The sequence below is a fragment of the Pimephales promelas genome, chromosome 20, assembly GCF_988280905.1.
Source record: "Pimephales promelas chromosome 20, fPimPro1.hap1.1, whole genome shotgun sequence".
NCBI classification, from domain to species: domain Eukaryota; kingdom Metazoa; phylum Chordata; class Actinopteri; order Cypriniformes; family Leuciscidae; genus Pimephales; species Pimephales promelas.
The window spans coordinates 28,786,786-28,801,444 of NC_142788.1; the positions used below are offsets into that span (position 1 = coordinate 28,786,786).

The 14,659-nt window shown below is 40.1% G+C and overlaps 1 protein-coding gene across 8 annotated transcripts in view; it reads left to right on the forward strand.

The window, feature by feature from the left end:
* nhsa (Nance-Horan syndrome a (congenital cataracts and dental anomalies)) overlaps window positions 1-10,610 on the forward strand; it is a 102,620-nt gene extending 92,010 nt beyond the window's left edge. For 5 of the 8 annotated variants that reach the window (XM_089124666.1, XM_089124668.1, XM_089124667.1 and 2 more), the window contains 6 exons: window positions 1,184-1,379; window positions 1,871-1,918; window positions 3,313-3,444; window positions 3,576-6,410; window positions 6,513-6,636; window positions 7,346-10,610. In XM_089124666.1, the coding sequence (XP_088980792.1) occupies window positions 1,184-1,379; window positions 1,871-1,918; window positions 3,313-3,444; window positions 3,576-6,410; window positions 6,513-6,636; window positions 7,346-7,955 (3,945 nt within the window). In that variant the 3' untranslated portion in view covers window positions 7,956-10,610. The remainder of the gene's footprint in view (window positions 1-1,183; window positions 1,380-1,870; window positions 1,919-3,312; window positions 3,445-3,575; window positions 6,411-6,512; window positions 6,637-7,345) is intronic. The other 3 variants (XM_039652205.2, XM_039652206.2, XM_089124670.1) reach the window with 1 other exon arrangement.
* Window positions 10,611-14,659: the final 4,049 nt, after the last annotated feature.

The window sequence follows — 14,659 nt, forward strand, 5'->3', positions numbered from 1 at the left end:
GGTATTGAACATTGAAGTGTTGTGTTGCATGCTTCATGTAGATATGTATCCTGGGTTGTTTAATTTCTTATATCTTTCTTATATCTTAGCATCTTCATTGTCATTTGCATGTGTCAATGCTTCTTTATGCATGTGCATGTAGCTTTTGTAACAAAAAATCTAAATGTTCTACAAGTGTTGTTTCCCATGACTTCATGAAACCAAAATAGGATTTTTGTCCCTTTTAGTGTATGTCGGTTAGCATTGAAGCATTCTACAAGTTAAAGGTTAATTTTTAGCAGATAAACAAATAATATTAGTTTTAATTTCCAGGAAATATGGAGCAAAAGTATTCAAATTTTAAATATTGCTATAGCCACTGACTAGCAAAAAGTCGCTAGCAGATTATGAATGATATAAATAAAGACAATTGGCCATTTAAAAGAAAACTTTTTTTAAAAGGCCAACTTCTTGTTTCATTGGGAAATACGTCATAGGAACATTTAAAGGGTTAGTTCACCCAACAATTAAAATTCTGATTCATTTATTAAAAATTAATTACTTCATCTTCAGAACCCAAATGAAGTTTTTTTGCTGAAATCTGAGAGCTTTCTGTGCCTCCATTGACAGCATAAGCAACTACCACTTTCTAGCCCCTGAAAGGTAGTAAAGGCGTAATTTAAGTAATCCATGTGACACCGGTGGTTTAACCTCAATTTTATGAATTGACGCGAGTGTTTTGTTTTGCGCAAAAAAAACAACACAATTTACCAAAATATTAATCTCCAATGTGGGTTCATGCAACAACGTCCACTCTAACACGCATGGGAGATTAATGTTTTGTAAATAAAGTGGGTTTTTTGCGCAAAGAACTTGCGTTGCTTCATAAAATTTAAGTCAAACCACTGATGTCACATGGATTATTTTAAAAATGTATTTACTACCTTTCTGGGTTCTGAAAGTGGTAGTTGCATAGGCTCTCAAAGGAGGGACAGAAAGCTCTCAGATTTTATTGAAATCATTTGTGTTCTGAAAATGACAAAGTCTTACGGTTTTGAAGAACATTTTTGGGCGAACTAATCATTTAACTGCTCTAATCAAGTGAATTCATGGGGTCTTGAAGTTCAACACTGGAAACATCGTTCATTTGATATTCAACCACAGAAACCTCATTCTGATATTCTTTGCCGTAATGTCATTCTAGGTTGCTCCTTCAGTCGATTCGGATTCAGAGGCAGGGGCTCTGGGCCACTGGCCGAAGTGCCCGATCCCAAACGTGCCCTCAACGCTGGACAAACAGACAAACTGGGCTGGAATCTTACCATTACCCACCCCAGAAGAGAAGATGAAGACGGAGTCTCGAGTCATCACCTCATGCATCGTTCCCATTAACGTAACAGGTAAATGCCTCTAGCGTTAGCTGGTGATAATGCATGCTGAGTCAGAACTTAGTCTGACACTTAAATGGTTGTTCATAGGAATAGTTTAAATTAAAGAAAAGTCTGGTGAAGTTGTCACTACTGAAGGAGAACTTTGGTCCATTAGGATCTAGTGATGTTGTAAAAGTGTGTAAATTTAGCAGGTAAAGAGCAATGATAATAACAAATAATGCCAGGAGCTTTTTTGCCAATTCTTGATTAAGGGTGTGTTCACACTCGTAGTTGGGGTTCACTTGGTCCTTTCTTAATCCCTTTATCAGATATTGGCTTTTACCTGCCTATAGTTTTGGTAGTGCTAGCATAACTCAACTCAGGAACAGTATATGTTGAATCTCATAACTAAATGCATATGAAAACATGAACATCTTGACCAAAGTTCTCTTCTGGCATCAATGAAGAGAAAGATCACCTTGTGAGAAGAGAACGCTGAATTTTGCGTGTATTGTTTTCAGAGGAGGGCGCCAACGCTACTTCCCCCTCAGCGATATCAGCTTTGCTAAGTGAGAGATCTTTTACATGTCCATTAAGTTTCCCTCTTCAGTCTCAATGCCACTTCATTCCCTGACCATCACCATTTAGAACAACATGTAGAGAGAGAGAGAGAGAAGGGGTTGGCATCTTAGCTTTTTAAAAACTCAAATTTTTGCTGTTGTTTCTTCTTAATTTAATGCAAAAAGCAGTTACGGAAATTGATTGTTCACATTACTAGCTGTTTAAGTTGGCGTTAAGTGGCCATTAATTTAACTAATAAAAGGTTAGTAGTTTTGAAACATAGATGGATATAGTAAACGGGTGACTTTTTCAGTTAGGGGAACTTTTAAAACCTCATTCTGTTTTAAATGCGTAAAAAATATTCTTAGACTTTTAGACAATTTGCTAGTTGAAGGTTAAACAAGGCCATGATCAGGTCTTCTTTATTCCATGGCATGTGATAAATGTTTGAACATAGATGAAACATGGTTTCATCCCAAGTGCCCAAATGGAAGGATCACCCAAATACATTAAAATTAGACACACTGGAAAGTAGGCTAAAATCTGCAAGTCATAAAATTTGAAACAAAAAAGTTCTTAGTTGTCTTGGTTACGTTCTTTGTGCCAGATAATGCAAAGAGTCAAGAAAGCGTTTTGTGCATGCTAATCAGTTGCATTAGAATTACAAAGAGGCTGAATATATCTACTCCAGGCTTGACTGGAACAGGACTTTTGCAGTGCGTGTCAGCATGGATTGAATCAAAGACAGTGTCGACTGGAAATTGCACATCACAGGCGCAGTGGTGTAATTGGTGCTCAAAGGGCCAAGCCTGCAATCACATGAGAGTCATGATGCATGACACTGGACAAACATAAAAACAAATAAAGCTTCAAATAAAGAGAACGGCAGCAGGCTGCAGTCTAGAGAGTAAGGCTGGGGTCGGGTAGGACAGATAAACTCCCATTTTCAACCCTGGTTGTTTTCTGTTCTGACGTCCTGAATATGTCGATCCTTTCACCTTGCATGGCATTGCGTATTGTTGTCTGATGTATTTTTGTGTCAGTTAAAATATTTTAACATGACTGAAACCATCCTTTTTTTTGTTACATTTATGATTTTATAATACATGCATTTTTTTCTTCTGAGATTTTAAACTTGCATAATGATGATTTTTTTATATGTGATATGTTAAAGTACTGTAAAATATTAGAAACATAAAAATTATTACATTTATAATATATATAATATGTTAAATATATTCAAGAATGTATTGTTAAAAAAAATAATTATATTAATTTATAATTGTGTTCTTTTAATAAGTATTATAGCTTAAAAAAACGAGTGTGAGAAACATGGTATGGAGAGGCAAAAAAAAAGTGGCTTGCTCCCAACACCCTCTCACATGTCTGTTGCTCTTTGCAGGGGTTGGGTTCGACAGAGAGGCCAGTGTGCGCTGCTCACTAGTCCATTCGCAGTCAGTTCTTCAACGGCGGAGGAAGCTGAGGAGACGGAAAACCATCACTGGCATTCCCAGACGAGTGCAGCAGGATTTTGGTGTGTGAAGCATTCTCCTATCACTCTTTTTGTTTCCATTACTTGTTTTATTAATTGTATTTAAATGTGATGATAGTAAATATCACAAAAATAAAATGTATGACTAAAAACCCCTTTCATCCCCTTTTAAGATTCTGACGAGTCTCCAGTGGCAAGAGAACGCACTGTGATAGTCCACACCAACCCTGAACTTTGCCAAGAGGATCTCACGCTTTCTCGCCTCAACACTAAGGACTCTGGTTGCCAGACAGAAGAACTGCTGATTGTTGGGGCTGCACCCTCACGTAGACGGATCAGAGCACAAAGGGGGCAGGGCGTGACTGTGTCACTGTCCCATTCCACAGGGAACATATCTTCTCTGCCTGACAACTCTGACACAATGTTCACCGCCTCAGTAGGCTCCCGTCTGCGTTCCCGAAGCCTCCCGCGTGAGGGAGGGCGACTGGTGGATGAAGGTCATGAGGAAAGTGATGAGGATGATGATGATGAGGAAGAACTGTCCCCGTTTGAGGCTGAGGACTTCCTACCAGTCCCAGGGGAACATATTCTAAAAGATGATGAAGAAAGCACTGATGACCAGGCAATCCCAGAGGATTTGAAATTCAAGCAACATGCTGGAACTGCAGAGCATGACTGGATGGAGAGGGGTCGATCCCGTCTGCCTCGTAAAGCTGACATGGGTAGCTGTGAGATTTCGTCAAGCTCCGATACGTTCAGTAGCCCCATTCACTCCGTTTCCAACGCTGGTGTGCTGACTAGCCAGATGGACCACAAGGAAGATCACCAGTCCTCGAGTGGCAACTGGAGTGGTAGTAGCTCTACATGTCCCTCCCAGACATCAGAGACCATTCCACCTGCAGCCTCACCCCCACTCACCGGATCATCCCACTGTGATTCAGAGCTATCATTGAACGCAGCTACTAATACTAACGATGATTCCACAGGCTTCATCATTGATCCTTTTCATGGAGACCGATCGCAAGGCCTCCGTAGCCATAGGACAGGTTCATTCACTTCCACTGCAACTGACATGCTTGATGATGCTGGAGTCAGCACCGCCAGTGAGGGTGAGTGGAGCTATCCCCTCTACAGGCACAACATGCCTTGCCAGCCTGACTTCAGTCCTGAGCACTCTAGGGCGGAGAACATCCTAGAATGTCCCAGTTTTGCTAGCATAGCCACTTTTGAAAGTTTAACAGAAAGGCCACCTTCTGAAAAAGCAGACACCGCCTCACACTATTCTGTAGATGCAGAGGGCTACTATACCTCCATGCACTTTGACTGTGGTCTTAAAGGTAGCAAAAGCTTCACTTATAACTATGCATCTGTAGACCAGCAGCAGGCAGAATATGGACATCAAACAAACACACTTGGGAGAAATAGTCTCTCTCTAAGGAAACCAAAGGTGAAGCCATCCCCGCCAAAACGTAGCTCATCCTTGAGGACAATAAGCAGCCACGTTGGACCTCCCACTAACAAGAACGAACCAAAGATTGCTGGTGGTCAGAACAAATCAACGTCTTCCCGGGAGAGAACTCGGCATGTGGGATTAAACGGAGACTCCTCGAGTCAGCTGGAGAGTGAGGAGCCACTGGGGGCTTGGGGTGTTGAGAGTTCAACAGAGATTCCAGAAGTTGCTTTGTTTGGCTCCACAGAAACACATTCCTTTAAGGATGAGGGAGCGGTCCAGTCAGACTATGCAGATCTCTGGCTTCTTAATGACTTGAAATCCAATGATCCTTACAGATCATTGTCAAACTCCAGCACAGCTACGGGTACCACTGTCATCGAATGCATTAAATCACAGGAGAGCTCAGAATCCCAGACTTCCCAGTCAGGATCGAGGGCCACCACTCCTTCACTACCATCGGTGGAAAGCGAGTTTAGATTGCCTTCACCAGAAAAGCTGGTGGGTCTAGCATCACCTTCCAGTGGCTACTCAAGCCAGTCAGAGACACCGACATCTTCTCTTCCATCGGCTTTCTTCCCGAACACTCACCCAATGTCCCCTCCTGGTGGCAAGAGGAAACCCAAAGTCCCAGAAAGGAAGTCCTCACTTGCTTCTTTGCAGCAGTTCTCATCCAAAAGGGACCTTGAATTGCCCATCATTCCTCCCACCCACCTTAACCTAAGTGCCCTTCCCAATGTCAGCAAGCCTTCGATTCACAAAAAACAGATGCACGTCCTGCACCAGAGTAAACACAAGGCAGCAGCTTCAGCAGAAACCAAGCGGGAGAGTCTTTCAAGTGATGAGCTGGCAATCACTAGTCCGTTGGCAATCACTCCTACAGTTCTTCGTTCAGTTCAGCTACGTTCGGTTGGCAAATCTGGAGAAGGGAGCTACGATCGACTTAGCACTGATACTGCCACTAGGCCTAAGTGCCCCACTGTGACTATCATCACCCCACCTACTCACAATAAACCCCACGAAACTAGGAAACCTCCACCCTATAGACCTCTTCTCGCAGAACCTTCCTCTCAGGACAATTGTGAATCACTGTTTACCCCAGTAGATGGACTAGCTGGTAAGAATATAGCAAGCCATTTTGGTGCAAGAAATAGATATGACCGATTGGCCCCATCCCCTCTTTGGAGCATGACTGCTTTTAAGGCCCAGCCTGAGGAGAACCTGGATGAACTGACATTGGGGAATTCTCGAGAAGTTGCAGAAAAGGTGAGCACCTCAAATAGTTTCTTTCCCCAGAGTAGTCTGGACATAGAGCAAAACCAGCCTTTGAGATCTGAGCCCAACGAGGGAAGCCCTGGTCAGAATGGTCTAGGAAAGAGGTCAGAAATTCTTGACCAAGTGCCTGATATTGTCAAGCAAAGATCAGAGTCATTGCAAGATTTTCCAATTAGCGGTGCTGGAGAAGAATCTGTAACATCAGGTGTTCCAACCAGAAGTGCCTCACAGGAACATGTAGAGGAAGGGTCAACACCAGACACAGAAGACTATTTTAGCAGAGGTATGTTTTTGTAATCTTTGCATTACTAGGTAAACTAGCTGCCATTTTCTTTAATATTTCAGACATTTTGAATCGGAATGAGTTTCAGAGTTTCTATTTCAGAGTCCACACCAAGCGATCCAACAGTGTCCCCTCTGACAGACGAATCCAAATCTGAGGATGATAGCGTTTTTCTTTCACCAAGTAAAAGTCGCACAACAGAGGATCTCTTTGCCATGATTCACAGGTGTGTTTCAAGTTTGGTATATTGCTGATGATCAGGAAAAAATATAAACTCCTTCCAGCGTATTTGAAAAAACGTTGCTTGCCACCACCAGCACTTTTGTTTCTTTTTTGATGAATTGTAAGTTCAGATATTTATTCAACAAAATATACTGGGGGCCATGAAACGTTGCATTATATTTTGTTGTATAAATATCTGAACTTACAATTTATCAAAAGAAAAAGACTCTCTGCTTTTAAACAACCTGTTTTATTCTAGCTCCAAGTATTATTTTTTATCAACACTTGAATGTGGGAAAGTTTGATAAAAAAGCAACATTTCGAGCAAAAAGCTGAGCAAATTGCAGACTACATCTTGATCGGATTCAGACCGATAATCAAAACATATGTCCATCAACTGCACTAATGCTTGCACAGTCCTATAGCTTATCCTGGGTCGACATTTTGTGCGGTAACATTAGGCAGTTTTTATATGCTGTTTATTGTTGACGATTGCGCTATTTTATGCTAGTGATTTGCTATCACTTGTTTCTGCTCATCTTCGCTTGTGTTTTGATCTGGAGATTTAGTACTCTTTCAGAAGATGCCCAATAGCGCCCCTACTGTATAAAAGTGAAAACACGGAAAGCCGGAAAATTCTATCAATGGTGGGGATAGAGTAAAAAAAAATCCCCAAATTATTATCGTCTCTTATTTGTGTTTTTCCATATTAGGTCAAAACGAAAAATGCTAGGCAGGAAAGATTCTGGAGAATCAGTGCGGAGCCGTTTAACCATTGTCGCTGGGAATGCCTCTGCAACTAATCCTGCAACTTCGCCAAGCACCCCAAACGTGCCTGCAAGTCCATCTATTCAAACTCAGCGAACCCCGGGTCCAATTTATAGGAGTGCCAAAAAATCCAGTACCTCAAACGAAGAGTTCAAATTGCTGCTGTTGAAAAAGGGAAGTCGGTCCGACTCCAGTTATCGCATGTCAGCTACTGAGATCCTAAAGAGCCCAATTGCGCCCAAAAGCCCTGGTGAGCTCCTGATGGAGGGTTCTAGACCACTAGAGGAGCCACTTTCTCCTTTACAACAGCAGTTTCCCGATGGAAATCATGAGCAAATCCACAGCCCCTTTCCAAAATCGTATTCCGAGGGCTTCTCCACAAAAGCTTTTCCCACATCTGCCTCATCTAGACAAGGCCGGTCAAGGATGCCACCAGCTGCAAATAGTAGTCGCTACAGTACACGCAGTCGGCTGTACACCGCTCCCATGCAGGCCATATCAGAAGGGGAAACGGAAAACTCAGATGGAAGCCCACATGATGACCGTTCCTCCTGAAAAATGCATCTTAGAATTTGAGCATCAACTAAGTCTAGACACAGTCTTTGACATTTAGTCAATAAAGCTGTGCTCTTGGCATACTATATATTTTCGAAGTATCTGTTCTTAAGAGGACCGTAAACCATAGGCAAACTACATAGTGTCAGTACCCTTTTGTATCAAAAAGAGCAAATCATTCTGATGATGGTTTCAGTGGTGGTGTTCCAATAACTTCCATGAGCACATTTATTTAATGTAAATGCTTTGTTTGTGTACCATTCATGGATGCTTTTTGTCACAGACATTTAGCATTGTCTAGAAACAGTACTGTACAGGGGTAACTGTGAAAATGGGTCCAGAAGATGTTAAAAGAAGGGAAATCTTTCTTGTACCTTAAACACATACTGTTAATGGCGAACAGCTTGGGACAATCAAAGAGTGGCCTTTTGTATAGATAGCTGTAGCATAAATGGGCTAAGTACTTCTGAATTAGCCAGCAACTGGATCATCTTGGGCGAGAGATGTAGCCGAGTTGGATTATCCTGATGGCCAACCACTATTTTGCACTTCTTTTGGTACTGAGAAAACATCAGACATTTTTGAGAAATCGCATAAAATGCCAATTGACATAAAAAATAAATATCTACAAATAGAATAGGATTTTTTTAGGATGTATTTTAATGAGATTTACGATCTGGAAAATTGTCCCTTTTGGCATTTTTAAGATTTCAAAAGATCTCATTTTAAAGCAATTGCATGAAGACTTGATGATTCTTCCCTTCTGTTCAATATTTATATTTTTTAAGCAAATTTCTTAAAAAATAAAGAAATCAACCCATTGTTTCTATATCGATGAATTGATCTTAGAAAAACAACGACGGCTGCAACACGGGCACTAGATGTATTCTGTGAATACCGTACCAATCGTTTCTCATATATGTTAATGATTCTGCTCATTGTAAAGTGACGTTTTTGATTATTGATCACTGACCCACAAAGCAGGACTAATACTGTGCAAGCTTTTTACAGCCAACTTGAAATTATGCCTCTACCGCAGTGGTTGTAGCTTTTATATATTTCACTTTAATAGATCGACTTAACTGCATGCAATAAAACTGATATTGGTACGTCATTTTTTGCATCATCATCAGTACGTCTGTTTTTGTCCTAATATATCAGATCGAAACACTGTTGACAATCTCTTTCAAAGACATTTATATGTAGTAAAATGGACTATGGCAGAATTACGTGTAGAAGGACAAGTAGAAGTTTGTAGAAGTGTGTAGTGAAAGTGCTTTTGGTCAGTCGGCTTTTGCTTTGGGTTTGAGTTTGCGATGTTGAGAGGGCAATGAGGAAAGTTACTAGAAGGACTAAGTTGGGTATCGTTCTAGACACTGATGGAAAACAAGTAGCACAAAAATATCCAAAGAAAGACTACAGAGATGTAGAGTCAAGTCAGACTGAGACAGAGAGGGCTTTGCGTCTAGAAGACTCATACATAGACAATATTTCTTTGCTGGATCGGTAAATCCATGCGTATGAGGATGTGCTGAAAATGGTGCGAATCAAAGAAGAGAGGTTGTAAAAAAGATTGAACGTGGATTTGCACTACTGTTTCCAAGACTCACCTCGTGCTTTTCATTTCGGTACGAAAGCGTAAGAGTTAACTAGTGTCTATGAAATATTGGGCTTTGATCCATTTATGCCTGCAGATTTATTTATGGACTTTTTCTTTCAGAGGTTAAGCTTTATTGGGAAAACACTGGTTTTAAAAGAGATTAAAATAAACCACGTATAAATAATATAAAAAAATACTAATGACATAAGCTACCGTGTTAATGAACCTTTGAAACCTAATGATGTCCAGTGGTGTATTTGGCATTTCTCTCCTTTGTACCATTGACCGCCTGGTGTTTTTGCGACTTACCTTGCTATTGGTGTGAGATTCAGTCTTTGGATCATTTTTACAGGACCAATTATTTGTGCTGTTGATCACTAACACCTACCCGCAACTATCTAGCTTTAGGTAAAGATGTTACACAAAGGGAAAAACACAACTACAAATCTAAGCAATCTTAAGACTTCCATCACTATCCATCTCGAAGACAGAGGTAAACGATTTTGTAAGCTACCATTCCAACATTGTAAAGTCTAACCTTAAAATTTGCACTGATGTAGTATGTTTGTGAAGGTTTTCACATTGTTTCTTGCTGTACCTGAGGCTATTTTAACAGGAATAGTTAACACAATCAGTAATGAGAAATCTAATATTGTTAACGCATGCTTGGTGAATGGTAACATGCAAAGATTTGTGTACCAAAGGATTTCAGAGTTGGACAAACACTGTACTGAACACAGTTATGTGACGTCTCTCCTGGTACTAGACTGAAGTCTTCAAGCAACTAATGTTTTTTGTACAAATTTGTAAATATAATACCTTTTCAAATTGTTTCCAGGGTGTTTTTTATGTAAAATGTTTTCAAAGTTTACATTAATTATAAGCCTTTGTATATTTTTGATCTGTGCAACACTTTTGAGTCTTGTATTTATTTTTTAGTAAACTTTGTGGAAAGTCCCATTGTAAAATGTCTCAAACCGTTTGCCAGCTTGTCTGGCTGTTTAGTAAATGTGCATAGAAGAGGCCAATAAATGTGACTGCTTTAAACACCTAAACATGTTTGTGTGTGTGTGTGTGTGTGTGTGTGTGTGTACATGTTCATTTATCAAGACAGCAGGTGAACATGCTGAATGAAATGAAGTCTGGTAAATCATGCCACTTTTAAACAGTTAATATAAAACTCAACAAAATTCGAAATTTTGAGTTTCTCTGATCTTCTGATCAAAAATGGAGGCTCTAGCCCCTTCCAGAGCTGAGATATTGAGATATTTATAATGGCATAAATGCTATGTGGGATCTCAATATCTCAGCTCTGGAAGGGTCTAGAGCCCCAATTTTTGCACTCAGGTCTAAGTCCCATGACGCTCTATCAGAATCCAGAGTTTCAAGAAGATTCGAGAAACTTATTTTTTTGCACCAAAAAAAAATCGAAAGTGGTACCACTGTCGTTTTTTGGGGGGTTGAAATTTTGAGTTTCTCTGATCTTCTTGAAACTCTGGATTCTGATAGAGGGCCATGGGACTTAGACCTGAGTGCAAAAATGGAGGCTCTAGCCCCTTCCAGAGAAAAGATATTGAGATATTTATAATGGCATAAATGCTACGTTGGATCTCAATAACTCAGCTCTGGAAGGGTCTAGAGCCTCCATTTTTGCACTCAGATCTAATATCAGAATCCAGAGTTTCAAGAAGATTGGAGAAACTTATTTTTTTGCACCCAAAAAAAAAAAAAACGAAAGGGGTACCACTGTCGTTTTTTTTTCTGGAGGGGGTTGAAATTTTGAGTTTCTCTGATCTTCTTGAAACTCTGGATTCTGATAGAGGGCCATGGGACTTAGACCTGAGTGCCAAAATGCAGGCTCTAGACTCTTCCAGAGCTGAGATATTTAGATCCCACGTAGCATTTATGCCATTATAAATATCTCAGCTCTGGGAGGGGCTAGAGCCCCCATTTTTGCAGTCAGGTCTAAGTCCCATGGTCCTCTATCAGAATCCAGATTTTCAAGAAGATTGGAGAAACGTATTTTTTAGCACCGAAAAAAAAAAAACCCGAAAGGGGTACCACTGTCGTTTTTTTGTTTATTCTCAGGCAAGGTAAAGATGGTCAAATTCTACATTAGATATCAAGTACACAAATTCATACTTACACCCCAGTAGAAAGACCCCTCCGTGGCTAAGTTCTTTACTGCAAGCAGAGACTCTTGGCAGGCAAACTTCTTTTATCTATTATTTGTATTTTTATTGTATAGAGTTTTCCAAAGTTTTTCTCTCAGACAGTTTAACAAAATTAGTACAATAAATGCAGTTCACATGGAAGTTCACATTAAACAATGGAGAGTCTGGTCCAGTTTCCAGAGTCTAACCCCATACATTTCAATGTACATTTTATAATATATTTACATGTCACACCTCTCTCTTACATAATCAAGTCATATGCACAATCTGTCCAATCCTAGTCCTGGATCCAAGTTTAACTCTTTTAATCCCTTCAACAATCTCCTATAAAAGGCCTTCTTTATCTTGATCTTTCTTCTCCTCGCATGGTTACTCAGCCTCCTTCTCCTTTTAGTCTAGAACACACTATTAAGGTAATACATTTTTCCATTACTACTCACATGCATAATACTGGTTACATTGCATTAATAAAGTATTTTGTTACGATACATTTTTGTGTCTTTCTTATAATAAACATTTGTTACAATATGTTTCTGTGTCTTTCTTATAAACAGTTTACGTATAAAAACTGTATAACACAAGACTATCTATAATGCCTTTACATATGGTTTTATAAAAGCTGTTCTACATGAAAGACTGTTTATAAAGTCTTTACCAGCAGTTTACACATTGTTTCATATAAAAGCTGTTTTACATAAAAGACTGGTTATAAAGTCTTTACAAGCAGTTTACATATAGTTATCATAAAATAAATTGCATCATTTCACACAACACCATCCAGAGCTGAGATATTGAGATCCCATGTAGCATTTATGCCATTATAAATATCTCAATATCTCAGCGCTGGAAGGGTCTAGAGCCTCTATTTTTGCACTCAGGTGTAAGTCTCATGGCCCTCTATCAGAATCCAGAGTTTCGAGAAGATTGGGGAAACTTAATTTTTCGGCCCCCCCAAAAAACGTAAGGGGTAACACTGTCGTTTTTTTTTTTCTGGTCGAAATTTTGAGTTTCGATATCTCAGCTCTGGAAGGGTCTAGAGCCTCCATTTTTGCACTCAGATCTAAGTCTCATGGCCCTCTATCAGAATCCAGAGTTTTGAGAAGATTGGGGAAAATTAATTTTTCGGCCCCCCCAAAAAAACGTAAGGGGTAACACTGTCGTTTTTTTTTTCTGGTCGAAATTTTGAGTTTCGATATCTCAGCTCTGGAAGGGTCTAGAGCCTCCATTTTTGCACTCAGGTCAAAGTCTCGCGGCCCTCTATCAGAATCCAGAGTTTTGAGAAGATTGGGGAAACTTAATTTTTCGGCCCCCCAAAAAAAACGTAAGGGGTAACACTGTCGTTTTTTTTTTCTGGTCGAAATTTTGAGTTTCGATATCTCAGCTCTGGAAGGGTCTAGAGACTCCATTTTTGCACTCAGGTCTAAGTCTCATGGCCCTCTATCAGAATCCATAGTTTTGAGAAGATTGGGGAAACTTAATTTTTCGGTCCCCCAAAAAAAACGTAAGGGGTAACACTGTCGTTTTTTTTCTGGTCGAAATTTTGAGTTTCGATATCTCACCTCTGGGAGGGTCTAGAGCCTCCATTTTTGCACTCAGGTCTAAGTCTCATGGCCCTCTATCAGAATCCAGAGTTTTGAGAAGATTGGGGAAATTTAATTTTTCGGCCCCCCAAAAAAAACGTAAGGGGTAACACTGTCGTTTTTTTTTTCTGGTCGAAATTTTGAGTTTCGATATCTCAGCTCTGGAAGGGTCTAGAGACTCCATTTTTGCACTCAGGTCTAAGTCTCATGGCCCTCTATCAGAATCCAGAGTTTTGAGAAGATTGGGGAAACTTAATTTTTCGGTCCCCCAAAAAAAACGTAAGGGGTAACACTGTCGTTTTTTTTCTGGTCGAAATTTTGAGTTTCGATATCTCACCTCTGGGAGGGTCTAGAGCCTCCATTTTTGCACTCAGGTCTAAGTCTCATGGCCCTCTATCAGAATCCAGAGTTTTGAGAAGATTGGGGAAACTTAATTTTTCGGCCCCCCCAAAAAAAACGTAAGGGGTAACACTGTCGTTTTTTTTTTCTGGTCGAAATTTTAAGTTTCGATATCTCAGCTCTGGAAGGGTCTAGAGCCTCCATTTTTGCACTCAGGTGTAAGTCTCAGTGCCCTCAGAATCCAGAGTTTCGAGAAGATTGGGGATACTTAATTTTTCGCCCAAAAAAAAAAAACGTAAGGGGTAACACTGTCGTTTTTTTTTTCGGGTCAAAATTCTGAGTTTCGATATCTCAGCTCTGGAAGGGTCTGGAGCCTCCATTTTTGCACTCAGGTGTAAGTCTCAGTGCCCTCTATCAGAATCCAGAGTTTCGAGAAGATTGGGGATACTTGGTTTTTTGCCCAAAAAAAAAAACGTAAGGGGTAACACTCGTTTTTTTTCGGGTTGAAATTTTGAGTTTCGATATCTCAGCTCTGAAAGGGTCTAGAGCCTCCATTTTTGCACTCAGGTGTAAGTCTCAGTGCCCTCTATCAGAATCCAGAGATTCGAGAAGATTGGGGATACTTAATTTTTTGCCCAAAAAAAAAAACGTAAGGGGTAACACTGTCGTTTTTTTTTTTCGGGTCGAAATTTTGAGTTTCGATATCTGAGCTCTGGAAGGGTCTAGAGCCTCCATTTTTGCACTCAGGTGTAAGTCTCAGTGCCCTCTATCAGAATCCAGAGTTTCGAGAAGATTGGGGATACTTAATTTTTCGCCCCAAAAAAAAAAAACGTAAGGGGTAACACTGTCGTTTTTTTTTTTCGGGTCGAAATTTTGAGTTTCGATATTTCAGCTCTGGAAGGGTCTCGAGCCTCCATTTTTGCACTCAGGTGTAAGTCTCAGTGCCCTCTATCAGAATCCAGAGTTTCGAGAAGATTGGGGATACTTAATTTTTCGCCCAAAAAAAAAAAC